Genomic DNA, 24,919 nt, shown 5'->3' with positions numbered 1-24,919 from the left:
TTCATGGATTACCCCTCTCACCTTCCCCAAGTCTTTATATTTAGAAAACTTCCCAAACAGTTGTCTAAGACGAAATTTTAAGCTAGAACGGTATGATTTTACAACTTATTTCAAAATGCAAATTTTGAGTCCAAACTTTGCATTCAAGAAGATTATTTGGCAAAATGACGCCGACTGAATTCTAAGTACCAGATAGGAAACCAAACCTGGCAAGGGTTCTGTGGCTGTAATAAAGGAATTAACATGTATGTATTCTACTGCCCTCTCATGGGTAAGATGGAAATATAACTAATGCTAGTTAATGCCTTTTAAGTTCAAGAATAGAATGTTTAGTTTAGCAATCTGTATTATTTTAATGACATGGAGAACAAAGTAAAATAAAATCAGATTCTCTAAGGGACTTACAAATATACTCAGCAAACAGAAATTCAACCTCAGAAACCAAGGAGAGGATTCTTACACTAGGGCTAGTATAAACACGTTGTCAGGATCACACCCATGCTTACAGTGACCAGTATAGAATGTGGAAACATGCAGGAATTTGCCTTTAATTTTTTTTTCCATTTGAAAAGTCATTACTTTCTGAGATGTTTCACAAAATGTTCTTTTTCACATTTGTGTCCACACACATCTTATCATTTCACACTGTGAACAACTTGAGAGTAGGAATGAAATCTTATTCTTTATAACTTTGCTGCCTAAATAGAGCCTGATATTTGAGCTGTTTGATCAACTGTTTACTAATAAATCAAATGAACTATCAGCCCAGCCACTAGGTGGCAACACAGTTGTATGCGTAGAGGTATGGTCTAGCGAATAGGAATTCTACCTGGCTGGCCTTGAGTAACAGGCAGGTTTCTAAACAGTTACATGTGTATCTTATTTTGGTAAGTGGAATTATTTAAAATGTAGAAGGACAGCTGACTATAACTTTATTGCCAAGTACATCCTTACAACTAAGAATCCTTTTGTAAGGTAAGTTCTCCTGAAGTGAAATAGCTCATAAGTATGGATTTTCTATATTGGGCAACAATATGTTTTTGTCTAAGAATGCCAGACTTCTGTCACATCCTGTCAAAAGGATATTTTAATGGTCTACGTGTTTCTAGCAAATTTCATTCTATAAACCAAAAGCCTACATCCTCCCAACCACAAGTCATTCGCTCAAATTTTTGCCCTGTTTCAAGTTATTATGAGTAATTAATAGTTTTTAAGGTGGGGCAAAAATATGAGCAACTGTGAGCAAATGTTTTGCCTGAAAGTCATGGAGACTCTGGAGTCAGACAAACCCATGTGCCCACTGCTACCACTCAACAAATGTGTCCTTGTGCAGGTTATTAACTTCACTAGCCTCAGTTTATTCATCTCCCCCAAATGAAGATATTATTATCTACTTCATAAAGTGAAAATGACTAAGTGAATAATGTCAGTGAGGGAATATCTAGAGCAATCATTGGCTTATAGCAGGGATTCAATAACTGGTAACTATTATGATTCGTATTCTTCAATGAAAATCTCACCCATATTATTATTTGGTTTATTTAATTTAGTCTCCTGATTTAAGGCCTTCAGCAATTAAATTGAGTTCATAACACCAGGTTTCATAGCGATAGGCCATGCGGATTTGGGCAACATTTGTCCTCCGGATGTCATTTCCAATAGGGCCGTCCTCAAGGTAATTGTTGCCCAGAAACCTTGCTTTCTCCTGTAAGAGAAAAGGAAGCAGAATGATTATTGTCTTTTTATCCTGATATAGACTATAATTACATCTTCCACAAAGATGCCTTCTTTGCATTACTTACTGACAAAAGGAAAAAACAGACCATTCAAAGCACTCATCCAGGGTCTCAATGCTCATGGTCTGCTGAGAAGTCAAGTGTATTTTATTTGCCTTGCCAAAGGCAGAGCCAGAGAGATAGAGGACTTCTTTCTAGTCCCTGTCCATAGTAACAGCATATGATTTGTGGGATAATTTTTCCACATGTGTTTCCCCAGCTATCTTTTCAGTACTCAGTTACCAGATCCCATACACAGAAGGGCAACCAGTCAAGGACAGGTCTACCTCATGAGAAATTCCACATTGCAGAACACTGTTTCTTGCCACTTCACACATATCACAGGTACTCAGCTTGAACACTTGTGCAGCAATGGCATATTCTTCCATTAGGGGCTCCTTGGATTATTTATTTAAATGAGACAAAAAAAAAGGAAATAGTGTATTTAAAAACAATAACACACATCCAGCAGAAAAAGTACAGTGAAATCTCTTGAGTAGACTCTAAAATTCTAGATGGCCAACAGGGACACTTGGGTGCCTCAGTTGGTTAAGCGTCTGCCTTTGGATCAGCTCACGATCCTGGATTCCCAGGATGGAGCCCCATGTGGGGCTCCCTGCTCAGCAGGGAGTCTGCTTCTCCCTCTCCCTCTTCCCTTTGTTTCTCCTTCTCCCTCTGATCTTTTCCTGCTCGTGTTCTCTCTCACTCACTCACTCAGTCTCTCTCAAATAAATAAATAAATAAATAAATAAATAAAATTCTGGGTGGGCAACAACAGTCCCACCAAATATGCTGGTGTTGCTTAAGATTCCACATGCATACCTTGGTGAAGTGGAATTGCATTGGGTCATCTGTCGACAGCGAGATCATTAGTCCCTTCTGAAGGAAATCTAAAAAAGGATTTTTGGCATATTCTAGAAATAAGCTGTTGTTACTTAATGGCGACATAGCGATGGGAATCTGGGCTAAGAAAAACAAGTACTGTAACACAGGACTCTGAAAAGGAATAGTGAAAAACAATATTTAAGGATGTTGAAAAAGAGATACAAACTAGAAATGTTAAAACCCCGTGGTCTACCTCAAGTTTCAGCTTTCCACAAAATGATCACGTGTTCTTTAAATCCCTTAGTAAAAAAGAATACTAGTATTTAAATGTAAATACTATTTAGAATAAATTTATTTGGGATCATCAATTTTCAGAAGCATTTGGTCAAATCATATGTTTGAGTTTTAATTGTCTAAGTTAGATGGTCTTCCTCAGAGAAGAAACTTCATCTTGAAACACTTTTTCTTTCTCTACGAGAAAGTTCTGACTCTTGCCAGAGGCGTTTGGAAACATGCTATAACAAGAAATCTGGCAAAAACCAGCTTAAGGTAAGCCAAGTGCCTCTGAATTATCCCTTTTCAGAGTTCTAAAATGGAAGCCCGAAGACGTGCATTAATTCATCCCTGCCACTAACTGGTTAGGTAATTTTGAGCAGCTCCTTTGACTTCTCTGGGTCTCTGTAAAACGTACTGCACTTCATAACCTAAAAACCTTTTTTTGCTCTGCTTTCATTTGATTCCAGTGTTGATAATGACTTGTGACAAAATGATAAGGAAAAAAATTACTCCTCTAGCTCCAACATAAAACACATTCAGAAGAGAGCCTGCAACTCACCTTTTTTAAATTCAGGCCATGGGAGATATTATCTGCTGTCATGAATGCTGTCATGAGATGGGTGAGAGCCCCAGCTTCCCCACAGTGAGGTCGGAACAGGAACGTATTCATGCCTCGTTCCCTAGAGAAAGGGAACCGCCACGTAACCACAGGTCGCTGAATATGACCTAGCAGCAATTCTGGACATGGAGGGATTTACAAGAAAATCTGGTAGAAAAAAAATTAACACTCTGAAAGGGAGTGGGGGCATCTAAAAGATTCAGTGAAACTGGCATTTCCAAATCATAATCTTATTCTTCCCGAACGCAGACTTCTGAAAAAAGAGGCAGCAGAGAATATTGGGGTACGGAGGAACCTAGTCATGATCTGATTACCTGCAGTTTCAACAGGAAGTTCACCAGTATCACCAAGTTCTCATTTCTCCTGCTAATGCTTTTGAGGGGGAAACATTTCCAGAAAACCCTGTTATAATATTCCTCTACTCCTTACCCACATATATCAAGAAGGACAACATATATGGAGGTCTATAATACATCACACAGAGATTAGTATCAATTCCTAAACTTCCAACGAAAAGGAACTGTGAAAGTTACTGAAGGTTCCAAAATGTCTATTCGTCCTGCTAAATAAAGAAAGAAACCAAACAAAAAGACAAGGGAAAGAAGGGTCTGGTTTGGGCTGGTCAGAGGCATCCCAGCAATGCAGTGGGATGACCACCCAGGGCACCAATGTCTCAGCAGAGGTGTGTCAGATAGAATCCTCTCCTTCAAGGCACTTGGATGGCTCAGTTGGTTAAGTGTCTGCCTTTGGCTCAGGTCATGATCCCAGGGTCCCAGGAATGGAGACCCGCATTGGGCTTCTGGCTTGGTAGGAAGCTTGCTTCTTCCTCTGCCCCTCACACTGCTCTTGTGCTCGCTCGCCCTCTCTCTCAAATAAATAAATAAAATATTAAAAAAAAAAAAAGAATCTCCTTCTAGCTCCAGTTCTCATCTACTCACTTTCTCAGGCTGTTGAGCACCGCGATGTTCGCATACATGTAGTAGGCATAGTAGGTGTAAGAGGGATTCTTTTCCATTGTCCACTCCTGGGGCTTGGGGCTCTTGGAAGAGAACATGTGGCCACTGTGTTTGGACTCATCGTCCACACTGTCGAAGCCAGTAATCTGTCCGGAAAAGTGAGCCACGCAATGGGGTCAGTCTGACTGCAGGATCCTGGTCCTCAGACAAACTTTCAGCTCCCAAAGCCCAGGACCAAATGTCAGAGATAAGCAGCAAAAATGAGTCACAGCTATGTGGGAGTCCTGGTTCATGCACAGCAACAGGAAGGCCTAATGGGTCATGCTTACATGCTTGAGGAAGACACTGAGGTCAGGATGAGCCTGGGGGTTGATGGTGGCCTCAAACACTGGCATGAAAACATTCTCCAGCATCTTTCCGAAGTGTGGAAGGAAATTCTTAGATCGAAACACATCACTAGAGGCAAGAATGAAGAGAATTCACGAAGAAAGTATTTTTAGGATTGGTAGCCCTTGTGTGAGGGAATCAAAGGGCCAACATGCCATGTTCAGGAAAAGACTGGGTTCATTCTAGATACATTCTTCTTGGTTACCCATAAGGAGGGATTCAGTTTAGAACTGGCAAAGAGATACAAATGTCTTGCTGGACCGGTTGTCCCCACCTCTTCTACAAACTCTCTGTGGCAAAAATATTAACCTTCATAGCTAAGTCCAGGTGGAAAGTGAAGAGTATAGGAACTGTGTCACAAAAGATTCAGTGATTTATTTGTGGCGTATAAAATGGTGAGCATGAAATAGTTATTAAAAACACTTCTGGGGACACCTGGGTGGCTCAGTCAGTTAAGCATCTGCCTTCGACTCAGGTCATGATCCTGGGGTCCTGGGATCGGGTCCCACATTGTGCTCCCTGCTTAGCGGGGAACCTGCTTCTCCCTCTGCCTGCCACACACACACTCTCTCTCTCCCCCTCTGAAAAATAAATAAATAAAATATTTTTTAAAAGAACACTTCTGGACAATCTAACAAACTCTAATATACCACTCAGTATATGTCATTCACTCTTTTAAGTGGCCAGAAAGATTAGTGAATTTAATCATAACAACTCAATATGTTAAGTACCTTTATGACCCTATTTAAAAAAAAAAATTTAAGCAAGCTCTATGCCTAATGTGAGACTTGAACTCACCACCCAGAGATCAAGTGGCATATGTTCCACTCATCGAGACAGTCAGGTAACCCCATTTTAAAGATGATGAAACAAAGGCACAGAGAGCTCATGAAACTTCCCTAAGGTCACACGGCTAATAAGTAACAGAACCAGGAGTCAAGTATTGCCAGTCTAGGTCCAGAGTCCATGCTCCTAACTACCATAGCTACCACCTCCTTGCTATAATGATATAATACAGGAAGTTCTAACCTGGTCAACAAGGTTAATTTTTTGGCTAAAAAGAAAGGAAAAGACTCCCGTGTTACCAGAGCACACAGAACACAGGGACAGGTGGCCAGAAAATAAATATAAGTTTGATAAAAGATCAATGACAGTGAGCATCCCTGAGGCCAATGAGTAATTAGCAGGTGGTAGTATCATCAGTAAATACTCATTGATTATGGGGAACTTGAGCACTTGTAGATGAGACAATCAGCAGATGGTAGTAAAGGTTCTGATACAAGAAAGCTACATCCCAGTCCAGATAAGCGTGGGGAAGAATGAGCTGGACACAGATAGGCAGACCAAGAGAAAGAAAAAAATAGAATAAAGTGGACATAGTTCTTAGCCTAGCTAAGTTTTAAATATTCTCAATGAGTTATTTTGTGGTCAAATAAAGTCCTGTGTTTTAAAAAAACCAAACCAGAAAACCTTCTGGCTAGAGAACTGAAGTGAAATGATCTTCCTAACTCCTGTCTCTGGTCAAGAATGCTGAACCCAGAGTGGACAAAACCAGGCCCCCAGGACCGGGTTCTGAGCGGTGCTATAACAAAGCTTATTGTGACTGCATATTCCTCGTTCGTGTGGAGGAGGTCAGACAGGTGGGATGAAGCCAGGCTTTAGGGGCTCCGACGGGGAGGTACATACTAGATCCTGGGGACCTGGATCATCCATGTCATGTTGGGGCAGTAGATGCGGTTACGGACGAACCAGCTGGACAGTTTGCTCCACTCATCAAGGCTGCGGCCATAGATCGACAGGCGAGGCTCTGCGTGCTGGTACTTCGCCTCCACCAGGTCCGTGCCTACCTCCTGCGAAGCCAAGAGAGGAGTTCAAAGCCAGGAATTCCCTCAAGTCCCTCTGGGGTCTAAACCTGTGGGGTCTGGCGGTGGACGTAGGTACTACGAAGGCGTGAAAGGAAGCCAGAGGGAAACTGTTCCACGTTAAGATCTAAGGAAATTGAGGGGCGTCTGGGTGGCTCAGTCAGTTCAGCGCCTGCCTTTGGCTCAGGTGATGATCCCAGGGTCCTGGGATCGAGCCCTGCCAGTGCTGGGCTCCCTGCTCAGTGGGGAGCCTGCTTCTCCCTCTCCCTCTGGCCCTGTTCCTGCTCTCTCTCCTTTCTCTCTCTCATGTGCTTGCTCTCTCTCTCTAATAGATAAATTAAAATCTTTAAAAAAAGATCTAAGGAAATTGAGAGATGAGGGGAATCTAATCAGTAAGAGACAGATAAGATATAAAGGAGTCTAGAGAGTGAAGAAGTCAAAGGATGATGAGTCATCCTATCCAAGGCACCTGCAAAAGACATTCAGTTTCTCTTATACCTCCTACTTTCCAAAACACACATCTCCCAAGTCCTCCATGTCATTCCCTGTCCTAGTGCTCAGGCCATGAAAATGAGGGGGAATTCCGATCCCATCCCTTTCCAGGCTTACAACTCCCAGAGCCTGAAAGGGTCCTTAATCAGTCCCAAATCCACACTCTCTGCTTCTCTGGTCTAGGAATTGAAGTCTTTTAAAATCATTACAGTGGACATTTCCAAAGAAATTCTTATATTCATTTCTGGGGTGCTTGGCCCCAGGGATAGCACACTTCCTCCTTCCTTCCTCTCCCTCCCTCCCTCCTTGCTTCCTTCCCTCTTCTCTCCTTCCTACCTTTCCTCCTTCTCTTTCTCCTTCCTCCCCTTCCTTAAGAACCAGACCAGGTACCACAGATCTGGTTGGTTCCTCCTCACCTTGATGATAGTAGCAAAATATTCTCCATCAATATAATTGTCTGTCTTTAGGTAGAGGTCTCGTAGCTCACTTGCTCCTACGGGATTGTATTTGTCATTGAACTTATCAAAACGCTGGAAGGTCTGGCGTCCCTGAATCAGGAAACAGGAGCGCAAGTGTATCATTATACATAGGACATATGGGACGTAGAGAGCTAGGGAATGGTCCCCAGGAAAGGGGGCCTGGGAACAGGGGCAAGGGTCGGTCTCCAAGAATGGACTCCGGGACAGTCAACAATGAGTGACTGTAACCCATTGTCTGTGGGTGCTTTCAGCCAGCGTGGTCAGGTTAAGAGGGTTCTGAGAAGGGCGTAGTTTGTAGGAGAAAGGCATGCAGGGTTCTGAGTAGGATCAGGAAACTGACACGATCTTTTTCAACCTACAGCATGAACATCCAGAGAATCAACAGTCAGGTCATAGGGATGCATTTTTAATTTGGCAAAAAGTTCCTTTAGGGTCAGATTTTTCTCCTTGGTGCTATGGACCACTCTGTCAGCATCAGTCTGGTAAGATTTCTTAATAAAGCGGAGCAGATGTTTCTGATTCATGCAAGCCGCCGCATGGATGTGGGTGTCCACCTGTGTGTTCGTTCAGAGAAAGAAAAACAACAGTCAACCTTAGTCGTGCCACTCTGTTAGAGGCTATGGTGCCCAGCAGAAAAGAACCCATGGCACTTCTTTCTACCCTTGCAAGAATGTCACAGGTTAGGTGGATATAATAATAATGTGCATTTCTTTTGGATATCTGTACATCCAATTTACTCCCTCTATTTGATCCACATAAAATTCTTGGGGGGCATTCTGCGCCCCCAAAGTGAAGTAGCTGGCCTAGCCTTCACCCCAAAGAGAGAAAGGATCGAAATTACGACTCCATGGCCCAGTGATAGCATTTCTGAGTTGGGTATTTTTATGATTACAATTTTATAAGCTGGAGATTCAATTAATTTAATAATAAATTCATTAAATTTAATATTTAACCTTAATTATTAATAAATAATTGCTTTATTATTTATATTATACATCTATTTATTTATTATTAATTTGTTAACTATTAATAAATAATAAATTTGTTATATTTATGTTTAATTAATTAAATTGATTAATTAATGATAGATTAATTTATCCATGGTTAAACAGGCGGCTGAGCCAGGATTTGGTCCCAAATATCTGCTCGTTTATTGTCTATCCCTACCTCTTGCAATCACTTAAAGGGTCAGAACACATCTCAGAAATGTTTCTAAGTTGATTAGTTATCCACAGTCCTTAGTGCATTTGACACTCACAGTCCTCTTGTGAGCTAGACTGGGCAGATGTATTTCCCAACTTTACAAATGAGGAAATTGAAACTCAGAAATATTTAAGCACCTCCCTCAATATCATAGAATCAGGAAGTAGAAGAAAAAGGACTAGAATAAAGACATTCCAAATCCTCGGGTAGCGGTTTTTGAGATTTCATTTGTTTTTGTTATTTTTGTTGTTCACAATCATTTTAACTTTTATGGCAAGGATGTGGTAGACCTTTCTGTATGGAAAACCATAGAAATGGCATTTTAACCTTTTAGGGTAATTCATCTGCATTCATTAAACCCACTGAACTCTGCAGGAATCTTACAGTAATCAGAGAAACACTATCTTTCTTGTCCCACTCCAGAATACATTGGGTTAATGTTCTTGCCCAGCAGAGACCTGTGACAATGTTTACCTTCCTGCAATTATAAAAATCTCGGTGGGGGTTGTTCTTCAGCTCCTTTAACTCATCCATCTCGTTGAGCATCTCATGCACCTGGAACTTGGAGGAGAGGAACTTCAGGCGTCGATGGGCATAGGTCTTACTGTGAAAAATTAAATAGCATCATTCTGAAACATTCAGACACTTAAAGAAAATAGACTCAATTTCAAAATCATCAGGACCCTTATTGCATATTGGAAACAATTACGGGAACGAACATTCAGTTGGCAGTTAATCTCACTTGAAAAATATGGGGCTCCCCGGGCTCAATCTTTTCATCAAAGCTGGAGAGAATAATGAGGGAGGATTTGGGAAGGCATTTAAAGGCCCGGGTGGGGTGAGGGGCACCTGGCTGGCTCAGTTGGAAGAGCGTGAGACTCTTGATCTCGGGACTGTGAGTCTGAGCACCACATTGGGTGTAGGGATTACTTAAATTAATAATAATAATAATAATAATAATAATAAAGCCATGTAAGACAATATTGCTCAAGGCAAAGCGCTCTGGCTTTGGAGATAGCACATTAGGGCTTGAATCCTGGCTCAGCCAGCTGTGTAACTTTGGGCACATTACTTAACTCAATCAAAGTCTCAGCTTATAAAACTGCAATTATAAATATACCCACCTCAGAGAATGATGGCGAGGAGGGAGGAAAAATATACACGAAGGGTTTCACATAATGTTTGAACATAGTAAGCACTTAATAAATACTCATTCTTACTCTGAGTAGTAGTAGTCCTAGTAGTACAGGTGGTGGCCATAGTAGTGGGGGTGGGGGTGGTAGTCATGGGGGTGGTGGCAGTAGTAGCAGTGGGGGTGGCGGTAGTAGTGATGGGAGTAGTAGTTCAGTCACCATCAAACACTTACACAGGTCCTTGGGCAATTAAAGCAAGTAAAAAATTCATATCATCTAAGAAGCTGTCCATATTTAGATAAGGAAGTGGCTTGGGCTCATCTTTGCTGGCGGCCACCTCATCAGGATAGACGTAAACTATGCCGTCCTTCATTTTGAGGTGATAACCAAGGTTTTCTGGGAGGTCATCTGTTCGGAAGGGGTCTTCTCCTTTCTTCACAGGAGGGGTAAAGACTTTCTCAATAAAACACAGAGCAATAGATCAAGAAATATGATAAATGGCTGCATAAAAATAACCAAAACACGAAATGTTGTAAGATCTTATTCGTTTGGAATCCTGTATGTCATAAGTTATAATTATCCAGTGCTGAGCTTAAGTTTATTTTTGTATTATTTTCCAAAGGTGACTAAATTAGTAGTGTAAAGTAACTATAAGATTGTTTCTAGTATAAGAATGATTTTTAAGTTCTTAAGAAGAACTGTTCACATAATTGATATACTACTTACAAAGCATATTATTTACTACAGTAGGTTATCAAAGTCTTTCTGTTTAGAACATTTTATGAGCTTATGAGATAATTGCATAGAAATAACAGCCAAACTACAGTTAAAAAGTAGAATTTGGATCTTTTCCTTGATAAAATCAACTTTCTCTATAAGTCTTCATTTAGAGTGGTTATTTTTTAATAGACTTTATATTTTAAAGCAGCTTCAGGTTCATAGCAAAATTGAGGGCCAAGTATACAGTTCCCATATACTCGTATGCCTCACAGGCACTGCTTTCCCCACTATCTACACCTTCCACCAGAGGGGTATGTTTGTTAAAATGTATGAATGTACACTGGAGGCCATAATCACCCAAAGTCCATAGTTTACCTTAGAGCTCACTCTTGGGGTTGTACGTTCTATGGGTTTAGACAAATGTATAATGACACGTATCCACGCTTACAGTATCAGACAGAATAGTCTCACTGTCCTAAAGGCCCTTTGTGCTCCACCTACAGTGGTTTTAATAGAAATGGAAATATAAAATAAATTCTTACTCTAAGAATTATAGTTCTTGTTATAATGTATTACCCACCTTTTAAAGTACCTATAATTTTACAATGTCTGCTAAAGGAATAGAGAAGGGATTTTGTGGGTAAATGTCCCCTTCTTTCCCATGCTAACGATTTCAGCCTAAGAAAGCTGTGAACAAATTCTATGTGGTCATGGCCTGTAATGCACTTAGCCATTTACTTTCTTTTCTTTTTTTTTTTTAAGACTTTATTTACTTAACAGACAAAGATCACAAGTAGGCAGAGAGGCAGGCTGAGAGAGGAGGAAGAAGGATCCCCGCTGAGCAGAGAGCCCGATGCGGGACTCGATCCCAGGACCCTGAGATCCTGACCTGAGCTGAAGGCAGAGGCTTTAACCCACTGAGCCACCCAGGTGCCCCTCAGACTTTTACTTTCAATGAGTGTGTGCCCAAGGCAGCAGGAAGGCTCCAGTTTGCAAGTGATGACTGATGGCCAGAGTAGGGAAAAGAATATAGAAAGAAAAAGTCATACATTTTCTATTCAAAACTGGGAGCTAAGGAACACAAGAAACATAAAACAATATGTTTCCGTGTGAAATCTTAATTTTCCAATCTTCACACTTAAACATCCTGAGAGATAAAGCATAATTTAGAAGAAACAAAAACAAAACAGATATCCTAAATGTCGATATTATAGAAAAATAGGTAAACCAATTTGATGTATTACCAAACTGGATACATGTTTAAAATGATTTTAATATTAAAAGGCATTATAGAGAAGAAGTTGTAGAACTGGAAATCTTTTAATGATACAGAGATCTGAAAGTTCAGAAACACTTTAATATTTGCCTCCCTTGAAATTTCAACCCTAGAATTATAATCTGAACTAGGTAAAGCAGTTACACAAAGATGTTTACATAAAGCCATTTATGATAGCCTTACTTGAAATAAAGTTTAAAAGATATCTAAATGCCTAAAAAATAAGAGTTGGTTAAATAAATTATGATATAGTTATATAATAGAAATCTGGGAAATTATTAAAATCTGACTATTGAAAAATAGGTATTGAACTTTACGTAAGGGAGAAAGTAAACCAGTGAGATATGTAATAAAGGACTATGGAAAGTCAAAATATGTAGTTTAGATTTATCCAGAGGTTAAAGCAAGTCAGGAAATGATAGTATCTGGGCTGCACGTTGAAGGATGTGGTTGGATCTAGACATTTGGACATTCAGGGAAAAAGTGAACTCTTCCCCTGTTCAGGCACGGGGTACAGCATGACAAGGGACAGGAAAGTGCTAAACCACTTCCCACCAGAACTTCCCACCAGAACAGAGTGGAGTAGATAAGGTAAATATATAAATACATTGAGGGCGCACGTCTAAAAAATCAATAAATAAATCGTAGTTAGGATCCATTTGATGGTAGGCCTTGAATGCCAGGCTGAAGACTGGACTTAAGTTTGTAGGTAATGGGCAGCAATGAAAGGTTTTTGTTAAGAGAAGGACATGCTCAGATTTGTGTTTTAATAATTGGCACTAAAGTGAATATGAACCAAAAGGAAGTGATATTAGAATTTAGAGTAGGTCAGAAACTGGCAATAATCTGGACAAGAAGAAATATAGGCCTAACTTAGGGTTTGGGGAATAGCAAAGAGGGGAGATTTTTGAGAGATATTGTACAGAGTCAATTACAATTGTGTATGTGGGCAGGAGAGACAATGGAGTCAACGATGACTATATTTTTAGACTGGATTACTTATGCAAGAGTCTTTCCTTATCCATAGGATATATGTTCCCAGACCCCCAGGGGATGCCTGGAACTGTGACTAGAACTGAACCCTGTATATACCATGTCTTTTCCTATACTTACATGCTTACTGATGGGCTACTGGTCTACCACCTTACTCATATTTGTATAAATTGGGCACAGTAAGAGATTAATAACAACAATGAATAATAAAATAGAACTATTATAACAATTTAGTATAATAAAAGTTAGGTGATGTGGTCTCTTTCAAAATACCTTTTTTTTGGATTTTATTTGTTTATTTATTTGTTTTATTTGTTTATTTTGAGAGAGAGAGAATGAACATGAGCAGAAGGAGAGAGAGAATCTCAGGCACACTCCCCGCTGAGTACAGAACCTGACACTGGGCTCGATCTCATGACCCTGAGATCATGACCTGAGTTGAATCAAGAGTTGGATGCTTAATTGACAGCCCCCCGGGCACCCCTCTCAAAATATCTTATTGCCCTATACTCACCTTTCCTGTTATGATGATGTGAGATGATAAAATGCCTATGTGAGATGAAGAGAGGGGTATGATGTAGGCATTGTGACGTAGCATTAGGCCACTCCTGACGTGACAATAAATCAGGAGGATCATCTGCTTATGGACCTCAGCTGACCACAGGTAACTGAAACCGCAGAGAGCCAAACCATGGGTGGAGCAGGGTGGGGAGGGGAGGGTGGGGGTGGGGGGTGGGAAACTACTGTAATCTAGGGGCATATTTGATATCTAGTAATTAAACCTAAAGATCTATTTCATACTCTGCATGAGAAAACTACTTACCTGGGTAGAAGCTCTCATTTGCAACCCAAGCCTCACCCTCAATGTTCCTCAGGTACTTGGAAGGGGTTTTAGGGAACCTCTGAAATGACTTCTGCATATACTTCTCCCGTATACACAATGCCCTGTATAGACCTTTGCAGACCATTTCGAAGTCTTCAACTGTAACCTGCCAAGAAAATGACAGAATATCAGAGTCTCTCCTGTGAAAATCCAGGGAGCGGGTTAAGTTTGTCTTTGGTACGAGCCCGCCTTCCGGGCTGTTGCTGCCCACACTGAGCCTGGCCTGTCCACATGGCCGCTTCCTGCTTGACTTGGGCCCTCGGTCCTCCTCCAGGAGCAGGTCTTAAAGTTTTTCCAACTCTCCCATTTCTACTAAAACTCACCTATTCTGCAGGTCTTGGCTTATACAGACTGGTGTGTGTTTGCGGGGTTTGCCAGAAAGCAGTGATTTTCTAGCAAATGTGATGAAAAGATCCCATTCTCCCTAACGTGGAGAATACTTTCTTCCTTCCAGGTAAGGACGTTTTACGTAGAGGCTTCTGAAGACAATATCTCAACAGAAAGACCTTGTGACTCTAATCTGAGAATTCAAACTACTTTTTGGTCACTAAGGGAAATATTTGGGAACGAATAAAGTGTCACATCCCTCCAACCCCACCACACATGCACGGCCTTCTTTAGTTATACATGAATCAGAACATTATCCATTCTTTTGGATGGTTTTTAACTTTTTAAAAAGGATTTAACTATTTATTTTAAAGAGAGAGAATGGGGGTGGTGGGAAGGGGCAGAGGGAGAAGAAGAGAAAATCTTCAAGCAGACTTCATGCTGAATACAGAGTCTGACACAGGGCTTGATCCTAGGACCCTGATATCAGGACCTGAGCCAAAACCAACAGTCAGACACTTAACCAACTTCCCCACCCAGGCAACCTCTTTTGGATGGCTTTAAAGAGAATTTTGGCTGTGGCTAAAAATAGCAAGATTCTAGAGTAACATTTTCCTAGAATTGCTGGAAATTTCCTAAACTGGCCTCTCCCATGCACCATCCCCGACCCCTGGTTGGGCCTGGCACACCCAGGGAGTCATAACTTGAAATCACTAAAGGCTCATCATCAGATGATGAACCTTGTGGGACCAGTGTGAGCATGTTTCCAGGGTTTGAGGTCCTGATGTTGATCCTAATCTGCTGAACTCTTCTTAAACGTCTGCTGACATTGGCCAAGAGAGTCTGGCTCCGGTGGTGGAGCTAAGGGTCTGCTTCCAACACGGCATGTTTGCTCCTTTGTCACATGGTGGGCCACCAGTCTATCTTCTCCAGGATGAGAGCTGGAAAAGATATTCACCTTGGTGTCTTCTGCACTTAGCACACCATGCCTCATACAGAGTAGGTGCTGGGTAAGACCTGATTAAATGGCATCAATTGATTAGCAGGGATTAATGGCCTTGGAAACTTAGTCCTGATCCCCCTACCTCTCTGTTCAGTTACAAGGGCGAAGACCAATGGGGCACAGATTCCAGCTCGGGAGGGTTTTGCTCATCACCTAGCCACATTCAGCCAACAGGTACAGCAACACACCTAGTTCTTCAAAAACTCCCAGCCATGGTTCCTTGTGCCCTCCAGTTTTCAGAGAAGAAGCAGCTGGTTACTGCTCCCTGATTTCTGTGAACTTGTCATCCCTCCCATCTTCCTTCTTTTTATTTTTGTTTCTACCAAGCACAGAGGTATCAATTTTGTCAAGCCAATTTTTATGCCTTTTTTTTTTTTAACTTCCGGGGCGGGGGACAGGGTGTCTCCAAACCTTGTTTTCCCTGTCTCTAGTAAACATCTCCTTTCAGTTATTGACCATCTAAAACGCCAACCGTTTGCAGAGCACCCGTGTTATTGTACAGAAAGTGAACAGACAAGAATCATGTTTGTTTCCTTGCTCTGTCACTTTTAGTATCTTGGGACTGACCCCAAGTGGGTCAGTTACATGAGAAGAGGGCTTAGGATGGGTCATTAAAACTATATTTGGAGCACAGACTGATAGCTAACCATCGGTTTCACCAATATGACGCTGATTCTGCAAGTCCATGTGGCAGAGATTTATTAATTGCCCAACTGTTCTGGATAGGACAGGCAGGTCAAGTTGTTTGTGACATAAGTTTACGATCCCTGTGGCATAACTAGAGTCTATTCCAGGCAATAATCTACTGTGTAAGCATCTGTAATGAAATCAGAGATGACCGCTGGTCAAAAATCAAAACAAAACAAAACAATAGCCCCATTAGAATTTTCTAGCCTGTCTCTCATCTTCCTTCTTTTCTCTGGGCTCTCTATTCCTCTCATTTCCCTCTCTTTCTTCCCATCTGTTTTTTTGTTTTTTGTTTGTTTGTTTGTTTGTTTTTGACTGGTTTATGCTACCTTCTCTCTAGGTCTAGGGCTGCCCTGGGACCATCTTTTCCCAAGAGTCCCCTTTGCCTCCCAAGGCTCCCTGTCCTGCTTCATGGCATCTTCGGCGAGACTAACCCACCAGCTGTTCTCATTTCCTGTGCCCAAATTTGTCTAACGTATTCCATAACACACACTGCCTCCTGTCACATATTCTCCATGTGCACGCAAATGAGATGAAGGAGGATGAATTATATGGGATGATAAAACAAAACAGAAATAGAAGGTATAGCATATTGGTGTTGAGAGGCTATAAGGAAGTAGAACAAGGACAAGCTAGCTAACACCTTTCTCAGTAGGAAGGGGAGGATGGCAAGGAAGCTGAAATAATGAAGCTGTGTCTTCCCAGAAGCTGCATCTGAGGGGCAGGGAGCGACTCACCCCCGAGGCATAATCGCCGGTGATCTGCACTCTCTGGAAATCAGGCACGGTCTGGTATGTTGGAGATGAAGAAATGTATTCGTTGATGTGGGACAGTTTGGTGGACGATGTTTCACATTGGGGAATGGACAAATTAACAGTCTTCCGTCCATGGAAACGTTTTTTTCTGGATTTGAAATGCAAAAATAAAAGGATTTAATGTTGGCCTCGTTGGGAGTTTCATTGTGATAGAATGATGTTTCACTGTCCAATTTCATTTTGAGGACAAAAAGTGTAAATTAAAATGTCAGCGGCGTGTCAGAAACAGGACCGAAGCATATGGGAAGAGGTATCACGTGACTGTATTCCTTTCTTCCTGGTAGCCCTTGGAACAGTGGGCCTTTGGGAACATGCTAGAAGGCTTTCAGCATGACCTTGTTCTTCACAGGCAGTCGGCTCCTAGCAGATAGGGGTCTGGGTATCATAAAAAGCACAGGCTTTGTCAGTCACTACATGTGTCGTTTTATGTTTGTTCTTAAACTTTTGAGCTCATGTTGTCCCGTATGAAAATGCCTACCTTATAGGAATTCAGTGAGATTTAGTCTATGGAACTTATAAGTTGCTTAATTGGTATTACTTCCTCAAATCAACAAGTATTGAGTTTCTGCTCTGACCTGACACTGATAGGTCCTATGGGGCATGCCCAAGAATGTGGATTGTTGCTCTTTCCTTAAAAACATAAAATGAAAAGGATGACCAGGGCAGGAGGACAGAAATGGAGGGTTGTGTCCCTGAGGCCTGGAGAAGGTCAGACTGGCCAGAGGGCAATAGTCACATCAGAGAGCACAGTGCTAAGGTTGGCTCAAACCGACCTAAAGATGAGGCTCTCGAGTTCTGGTTTCTATACTCCTGGTATGGAAGCTGAGTGTGTGCCCAGCAGCCATCAGCCCACTGTGGTTTGGAACAGTTGCCCAGGAGCTACATCCTCTTACTTGGGTAGATAGGGAGGCTTGAACTAAAGGAAGATGCGATGAGCACAGGATGTCTACTGTTTTCTTCTTCTGAGTAATCGGTAACCTTGTCCTAGCTTATACGGTGCTGGGGTGGGGGTATTGGGGAGTGGGAGGAGTTTTTATCTCTGGCACAGTTCTTCCTCCATGTTGAACCATCATTCAGACAGACTGACATTTCTGTTTCCTGTTCTCAGTGTCCCAGCATTCCCTTTACACGGCTTACCTCCTGCCTTCTATAGAGGTGGCCATGGCCTCCAGGTGGAATATGTGTGCTTGCATCTCCTGATGAGAAATTGGGCAGATTTCATCCACATCAAAGGGGGAAATCTCATGACGGCCTCCCTCATCTTTGACTTCAGAGGCGAATACTTTTTCAGCAAAGCTACGTAATGCATCATCAATTTCTGAAAGAGGTTTTCATGGGTTAGTATTTAAGAACCCTTTGTCAGAAGTCATCAGAGAATTCCTGCCATGTGTAAGGCACAGTGCTAAAGACTGCCTTGGGGGGTGTGGTTCCCCTATACTCTAACCAGTGTCCCAGAAATATGTCAGATTTCAATTCCTGCTCTCTCTTTAGAGGTTTCCCAGTGGGTAGCTTGGAAATCCATTCTCAGAGACATAGGTCAGATTCCTACAGCACATCCCAGGAGGTCCTGAAGATGGGATTGGCTTCTTGTAGGACTAGCACTTAATCTAAGATCACCTGTTTCTGGCAAGGCTAAATCTGACTTCATAGTAACCATGCAACATAGTCCTTATTAGATTGGTGGAGTTTTTCTGGTGCTTGTGAAGAAATGAATAGGATTGTTAGTCCTTGGAGTTTTTCTTCCTAAAGAGAACCAGGATGTAGGTAGTTCTGAGAAATGAGTATGTCCTTTGGGTCTTTCCTCCTCATGGAGCAGATACTGTGTTTTTCTTACACATTATTTCGAATCCTGACAACTTGATGATACACTGAGGAAGGGAGCCACTGAAATTTACTACCCAGTGTTGGGAGTCCCATTTCTTATGAACACGTGGCCTTCCATAGAATGACCCATAGAAAGCAAATTTCACTTTACATGCTTTAATATGTCCATCTTTAAAAAAAAAAGTTTGTTAATTAAGTAATTAATTTTAAGTGATCTCTACACTTGGTGTGGGGCTCGAACTCACAACCCCGAGATTGAATTGCATGCTCTTTCAACTGAGGTACCCCTTAATATTCCCATCCTTAGAATGGGTGGAGGGGTGACCTTTTGCTTGGCAATGACTAACTCCAAAACTCTCAGGATGTAAGAGAATTAATTTCATCATATAGGGTGGTGATGGCCATTAAGGATCTGTTCTTCTGTTAAGTTCCATTGCATTTTCCACATACCCAGTTGTTTCAGCATTACTTCTAATACTTCCAAAATCTCTTGGTATTTCCAAAAAAGAGCAGGTAGCAAATAATGAGAATGACAAATAAGTAGCTACTTGAAGCAACAGAAGATGGAACATTCTTCAGATGATGACAGAGCAAACTGCATGCAAAGAGAAAGTACCCCTCACTTCTGTCCCATCAGTATGTATACAGGTCTCCAAAATGCCACGTTTTCAAGTTTAACCTAAGGAAGTGTCATATGCTCAAGTCCCTGTTCTGCACTTAGTAACATATTTACCTTCCTCTGTCTTAGTTTCCTTATCTATAAAGTGGTAAGACTAAAACCTACAAAACCTCACTCATAGGCTCTCATGGTAATGTACATGGAAATGCTTTACAGATAATAAAGCAGTAGCTCAGACTGAATAATTCAACTTGGTAGCATTGGTTAGACAGCTATGTGGCATTTGAGGCTAGCTTTGGGCTGGCTATTAAGGAAAAGATCAATGATATGGCTTAATTTAGGCTGAAGCATACATTGGAAATGATAGCTATTGTTTCCTAACTTCGCCAACACTGTCAGGTCAGCCTGCTTTCAAAACCTGGCTTCTCCCAGGAGAATATCAGCAACCCACTCTACTGGCTGAACTTTATCATCTATTTGCTTCATTAGACTCAAGCAAAGCCTGAAACTGGAAACCGTCTTTGGATGCTCTGGAGTGGTTTTTTGACAAGTACCACAATCCAAAAAGGACCAAATGGAACTCTAAGTAGGAACATTTGATAGCCTGAGAATACCTCACCACCCCACTACCAACAGATTCCCAGAAATTAGTATCATTCCTGCATGAGAATCACAAGCAAGCCCATGCACCTCAAGGATGAATGGCAGACAGAAGTTAGAAGAGGCTTCATGCACCATGAAAGGCAAATAAAAATAGGCTGGTTGGTTATGATGATGAGGAGGAAGATGAGGATGGAGATGAGAATGAGCATAGGTCTGGTGATGAGGATGCACCTGGCTTGTCATGGTGGGCCTGTGGCAATGCTGTCAGAGGCCTCAGGAAGGATGGCAGGGAAATGGATCCCTAGAAACCAAATCTTACTCGCTGGATATCTACCTCTTCCAGGACAAGCAGTCTTTATCTAGGACTGCACATATCCTTTTGTTTCATATGTTCAAACGTTATTGTTTTTCCTAAGGTTGCATCTCCCTAAGCCACTATAGACAGTTGTCAAGTAGAAACTCTACTGTCAAGAAGTGGTTTACATGATGCCCCAAATTATATGGTTGACGTTTCCTTCCACTGAATCAACCAGTTGTTTTGACTCCATGCAACCACAGCTGCAATTTGACTCTGAATTCAAGAACTCTGCCTTTCAAAAATATTTCAGGGAGTGGTGATGATTGTGGGAAGGAAAGAGTGAAACTGGTATTTCCAAAGATGAGTAGATAAGATCTGGTGACAGTTGGAATTCCTGACATAAAGGACAGATGACTCCCTTGGGACTGTACAGATCATTGTTGAGTTCTTTTTTGAGCATATTATGCTTGTGATAATGCAGCATTGGAGTGGAAATATCTTGAGGATAGGACATCTACATTTACATATAGAATTGACAGAGAATAGAAACAAGTAGTAGAATGAAGAAGCCAAGACACTGAACTAGGGGAGAGAAAAAGTGTTTGTGGCAGCTGGATGGCCTTGGGCAAACCCCATAATCACAGGGAGCCTCAGTGTTCATCATCATAACAGGGGAATGTTAATAATAACGATGTCAACTTCAGAGAACTGTTATAAAGATTAAACAAACATACTTTAAAAACTACACAGTACTATAAAGAAGTTGGGAATTATTATTATTAACATGGGAAGTGCAAGATTCTTGAGAAAAGGAATATCATGCTTTCCTCTTCACTCAACAAATCCGGAAAAGCATGCTTATTTCCCAGCAGTGCTTTAGGGGTGTGTAGGAAAGACAGGTCTTAGGGGTTTCGTCTGCCGCATCTCTTCTCATGGAGGAACTCCAAGGCAGACCTACTATCCATCAGCTAAAGGACAAATCTCATTTGTGATGGAGGGAAACATAGAGTTACGGTTTTACCTAAAGCAAGATTTTATTTTATCTGGTCACCAAAATTGACCATAAAATGTTTTGCTTTCGAGCTGAGGATTTCCTAAGGCAAGACTCAATAGACCCCCTTGGCTAATCTAATCTAAAGAAGAACATCTTTTATTTTAAAACATCAAATGAATGCCCCATGAGAGACTTTTTAAAAAAAGAATGTGGTTTTTCTTGGGAGTCCAGAAAATCCATGAGTTCATTTGTAATGCTATGGAATATCTATGGTCATTACTAATCTTTAAAAAAATATATTTTATTTATTTATTTGAGAGAAAAAGAGAGCACAAGCAGGGGGAGGGGTGGAGGGAGAAGCAGACTCCCCGCTGAGCAGGGAGCTCTAGGTAGGAATGGATCCCAGGACCCTGGGATCATGACCTGAGCCAGAGGCAGACGCTTAACTGACTGAGCCCCCCAGGCACTCCTGGTCATTATTAATCTTTGTTGGCTTCCAATGATATTTAATAAACACTGCTGAAAAATACTCTTGTTTCTGAATTAACAAATAGTGTCATTTTTTAACTGACTCTTTGGCAAATAGCAGGAAAAATAGTCCAAAATACTCACGTTTTTCTTCAGCTGTATGAAGAAAAATAAAACAAGTTAAAAAATATAAACAACTTTTAGAAATGATAGTGGCTATTATTCAGTGCTTTGGAAAAGAAATGCGTAGACTTGTACAAGAAGGGGGTGTGATGGAACTTGAGTTACCTACAATTTGGTGCCATCAGAAGCCCCTAGGAATATGGCCAGTATACATCCTTTTTTCCTCTCTTTTTTTTTTCTAATATGGCTCTTTAAATTTATGTTTATAATCTTAAAGAGATACTCTTTGTAAAATGTGATTTTAAAGAAATTTGATCTAGAGAAATGGAAACTCTCTTACGATACTGGTTGCGGGTAAACCATGCACCTCATCTGGTCAACAATTTAGTAACACCTACCAAACAGCCATTACTGAGAATCTATACTACTGATTTTCATCCTTAAAAATAGAAAAAGCTTTAGGTGCAAATAATGTTCTCAGAGCATAATTATACTTACCCCAACTGTAGAGAACCTGGAGGATTAGTTAAGGAAATTAGAATATTACACTGCCATTCAAAATGATGTTAGGGATAGTTTTAAAAACCATGGTAAATGATTAGGTCATAATATTAAGCCAAAAAAAAAAAAGGCAGGCTATAAAGTGACATGTATGGAATAATTATAACAATGCTTTTAAAAATTCTTTAAATTTGCATAGAAAATAAATTGACATGTGAAGTGTATCTTTGGATGATGGGCCAGTGATTGTTTTTTTTCTTGCTACTACTTCCTTCTGCACTTAGCAACACCTTTACTTGAATGTTCTGCATTCTCTACATGAGTGTTCCCTGCATTACCTTTCCTCAGTGTTCTGCATTCTCTACATGAGTGTTACTACTTTTATTTTCAGTGTCATTTCTTTTTCTTATTTCATAGGAGACATGTATTTCTTTCACAAGGAAAAAGACATTATTATTCTAAAAATTACTATGTGTACAAACCTAGATTGTGACTGGGTTAATATTTCCACTATGCTCATGGTTGTCAGCTAAATCCTCTAGTCATAGGGGACCCTTTTCACAATGGTGACAGCACCGGTTTTGTTTGGACAAGCAGAGGGGATTTTAAATATCTCCCACAGTTTTCAAACTGGGATCATCCAAGATGCTACCACATGACACAGCTCTAGGAAATCATCTCCCTTCCAAAACTAACAAAAAAAAATTCTTGAAAATCATGTCTTGCTTCTTCCTGAAAAGTATTATCAAAGCTACTCTGACCCTAAAGAAAGGATAGTCAAAGTTGACAAGATACCTAGAGGAACAGGTTGCATTTAAAAGAATTGAGCTCTCCAAACGCTTTTGCACACCTACCTGCAAGTTTCAACAGAGGCATTGTTGCCGGGGTCCTGGATTCTAGGATAGCACAGGAGGAAGGAGGAGCGAGGAGACAGGCTATGGGGATGACTGTCTAACAGTAGAATACCCTGACACTCATTTTGTGATTTTGCTTTGCACCTGTAATCCGACCCTTCTCTGCTAAAAAAAGAGAGATGAGTTTTAGACCTATTTATAGGTTGAGGCAATTGATGGTGCAAAACAGGTGAAGCCTCTGGTCTTTACTCAGGGATTTCAGAGATGATACGTGCTAGGTCAGGAACTGCATTTCATTACTTTCTAAATTTTCCTATGGATTGGATTCTCCTCAAGTGTAGCTTTCTCACATGACCTGACCACTGGTGATGATTTTTTTTTTTTTTACCACGGGAATCTTCCAGGCTTGGATGTCCAAGTTCTCAGGATTTCAGTCATGAGAAAAGCTTTCTGTAGTTGATGAATATACTGGTGTATTCATTGAGTTCACAACACACACACATGGACACACACATGTGCGTGCACTCACACATTTTCTTTAGAAATACCCTAGATTGAACAGAAACTCACCTGACGGAACTTATATAATAAATGAGATAGTAAACTTACTCCCAATCTTAGAGAAAAGTCAGCTGCCATCAGAGTGCTATTACCCTTACTCTGTAAACTGTTACAAAAGGAATAGTATCTTTCTTTTACATAACATTTTATAGTACATAGAGCATTTTCCAGACGTTATCTATTTGATCCTAACTACAATCTTAGAAGTACTTTATCCCTGCTTGCCAAGTGAGAAAACTGAGGCTCTGAGAAGTGAAATGTCCTGCCCAGAGCCATTCTGCTCATAAATGGCAAAGCTGAGGCTCTCTAGACCAAAATATTGTGATCTTTCCACAGTGTTATTGTGAATCTTTGTTATGGCTAATTATGTGCTAATTACTTCTAGGCAAAGAAAGTTTTTCCTGGATTCAGCAGAATGTATCGATTGTACCAGTTTTTATTTTTTAATTTTTAGAAAAGATTTATTTGTTTATTTGAGAAGGATTGGAGCAGAGGGAGAGAAACCCAAGCAGACTCCCCGCTGAGTGCAGAGATGAAAGGCTCCATCTCACCACCCCAGCCCAACCCAAGAGTTCGATGCTCAACTGACTGTACCACCGAGGCACCGCTGTAACAGTTTTTATTAAAGACAGTAGCAGAGGGACGCCTGGGTGGCTTGGTCGTCTGCCGTTGGCTTGAATCCTGCACTGGGCTCCTTGCTCAGCGGGGAGCCTGCTTCTCCCTCTGCCTGCCGCAACCCCTGCTTGAGCTCTCTCTCTCTCTCTCTCTCTGACAAACAAATCAATAAAATCTAAAGAAAAAAAAAAAGACAGTAGCAGAGGTTGGAACTTCAGATTTGGAATAAACTGAATGGACCTAGACTGAATGATCTTTTTACTACCATTTCCTGTTAAAAATTGGGACAAGCCTCTTTGTTGGCAAAACCGAATATTTTGCTGCCCAGCTTTATGGTCATCACCTCCTTTTAATCAACGACATCAGAACACATGACAACACTGTTACTGAACCGAAATAGTTTTTCATTCTTTTCCAACTTTTTTGGATGACATTGCTACCTGGATTTCACAGTGGTATCTACAAACTGACATATCCAAACCAAACATTTCCTTCCCCAATCCTGCTTCTCCTTCAGTGATTCTTATCTTTATATATTATCCTCCAATTTTCCCATTCCCTTTGTGGTTGTCTACTCCAAAGTCATTTCCCCTTTTTTTCTTACTAATAAAGCCTTTTTTTGTTTGGACACTAATGTACTCAGTGGAAAACTGCATTTGCTAAACTTCAGGCAGCACAATCTGGCCAATGGGATATAGATAGGATGGTTAGATAGCCTGTCTATAAAAGCTCTTTTAAAGGAAGTCAA

At 40.9% G+C, this 24,919-nt stretch overlaps 1 protein-coding gene across 1 annotated transcript; it reads right to left on the bottom strand.

Annotated features, from left to right (window-relative positions):
* Window positions 1–138: 138 nt before the first annotated feature.
* AMPD1 (adenosine monophosphate deaminase 1) lies at window positions 139–23,153 on the bottom strand. The gene is made up of 16 exons (XM_032881382.1): window positions 22,996–23,153; window positions 21,662–21,673; window positions 17,849–18,029; window positions 16,634–16,799; window positions 13,820–13,985; window positions 10,241–10,460; window positions 9,349–9,478; window positions 8,031–8,225; window positions 7,609–7,740; window positions 6,525–6,688; window positions 4,781–4,907; window positions 4,434–4,597; window positions 3,436–3,556; window positions 2,598–2,771; window positions 2,063–2,173; window positions 139–1,705 (listed from the first exon to the last, which is right to left on the bottom strand). The coding sequence occupies exons 1-16, from the start codon at window positions 23,015–23,017 to the stop codon at window positions 1,547–1,549; spliced, it is 2,244 nt and encodes a 747-aa protein (XP_032737273.1). The 5' UTR covers window positions 23,018–23,153; the 3' UTR covers window positions 139–1,546.
* Between the last annotated feature and the right edge of the window lie 1,766 nt (window positions 23,154–24,919).

The sequence above is a fragment of the Lontra canadensis genome, unplaced genomic scaffold (genome assembly GCF_010015895.1).
Source record: "Lontra canadensis isolate GAN:19392208 unplaced genomic scaffold, GSC_riverotter_1.0 scaffold75, whole genome shotgun sequence".
Taxonomy (NCBI): Eukaryota; Metazoa; Chordata; class Mammalia; order Carnivora; family Mustelidae; genus Lontra; species Lontra canadensis.
The sequence above is the reverse complement of the archived record's forward strand: the minus strand, read 5'-3'. Positions and strand labels throughout refer to the sequence as shown.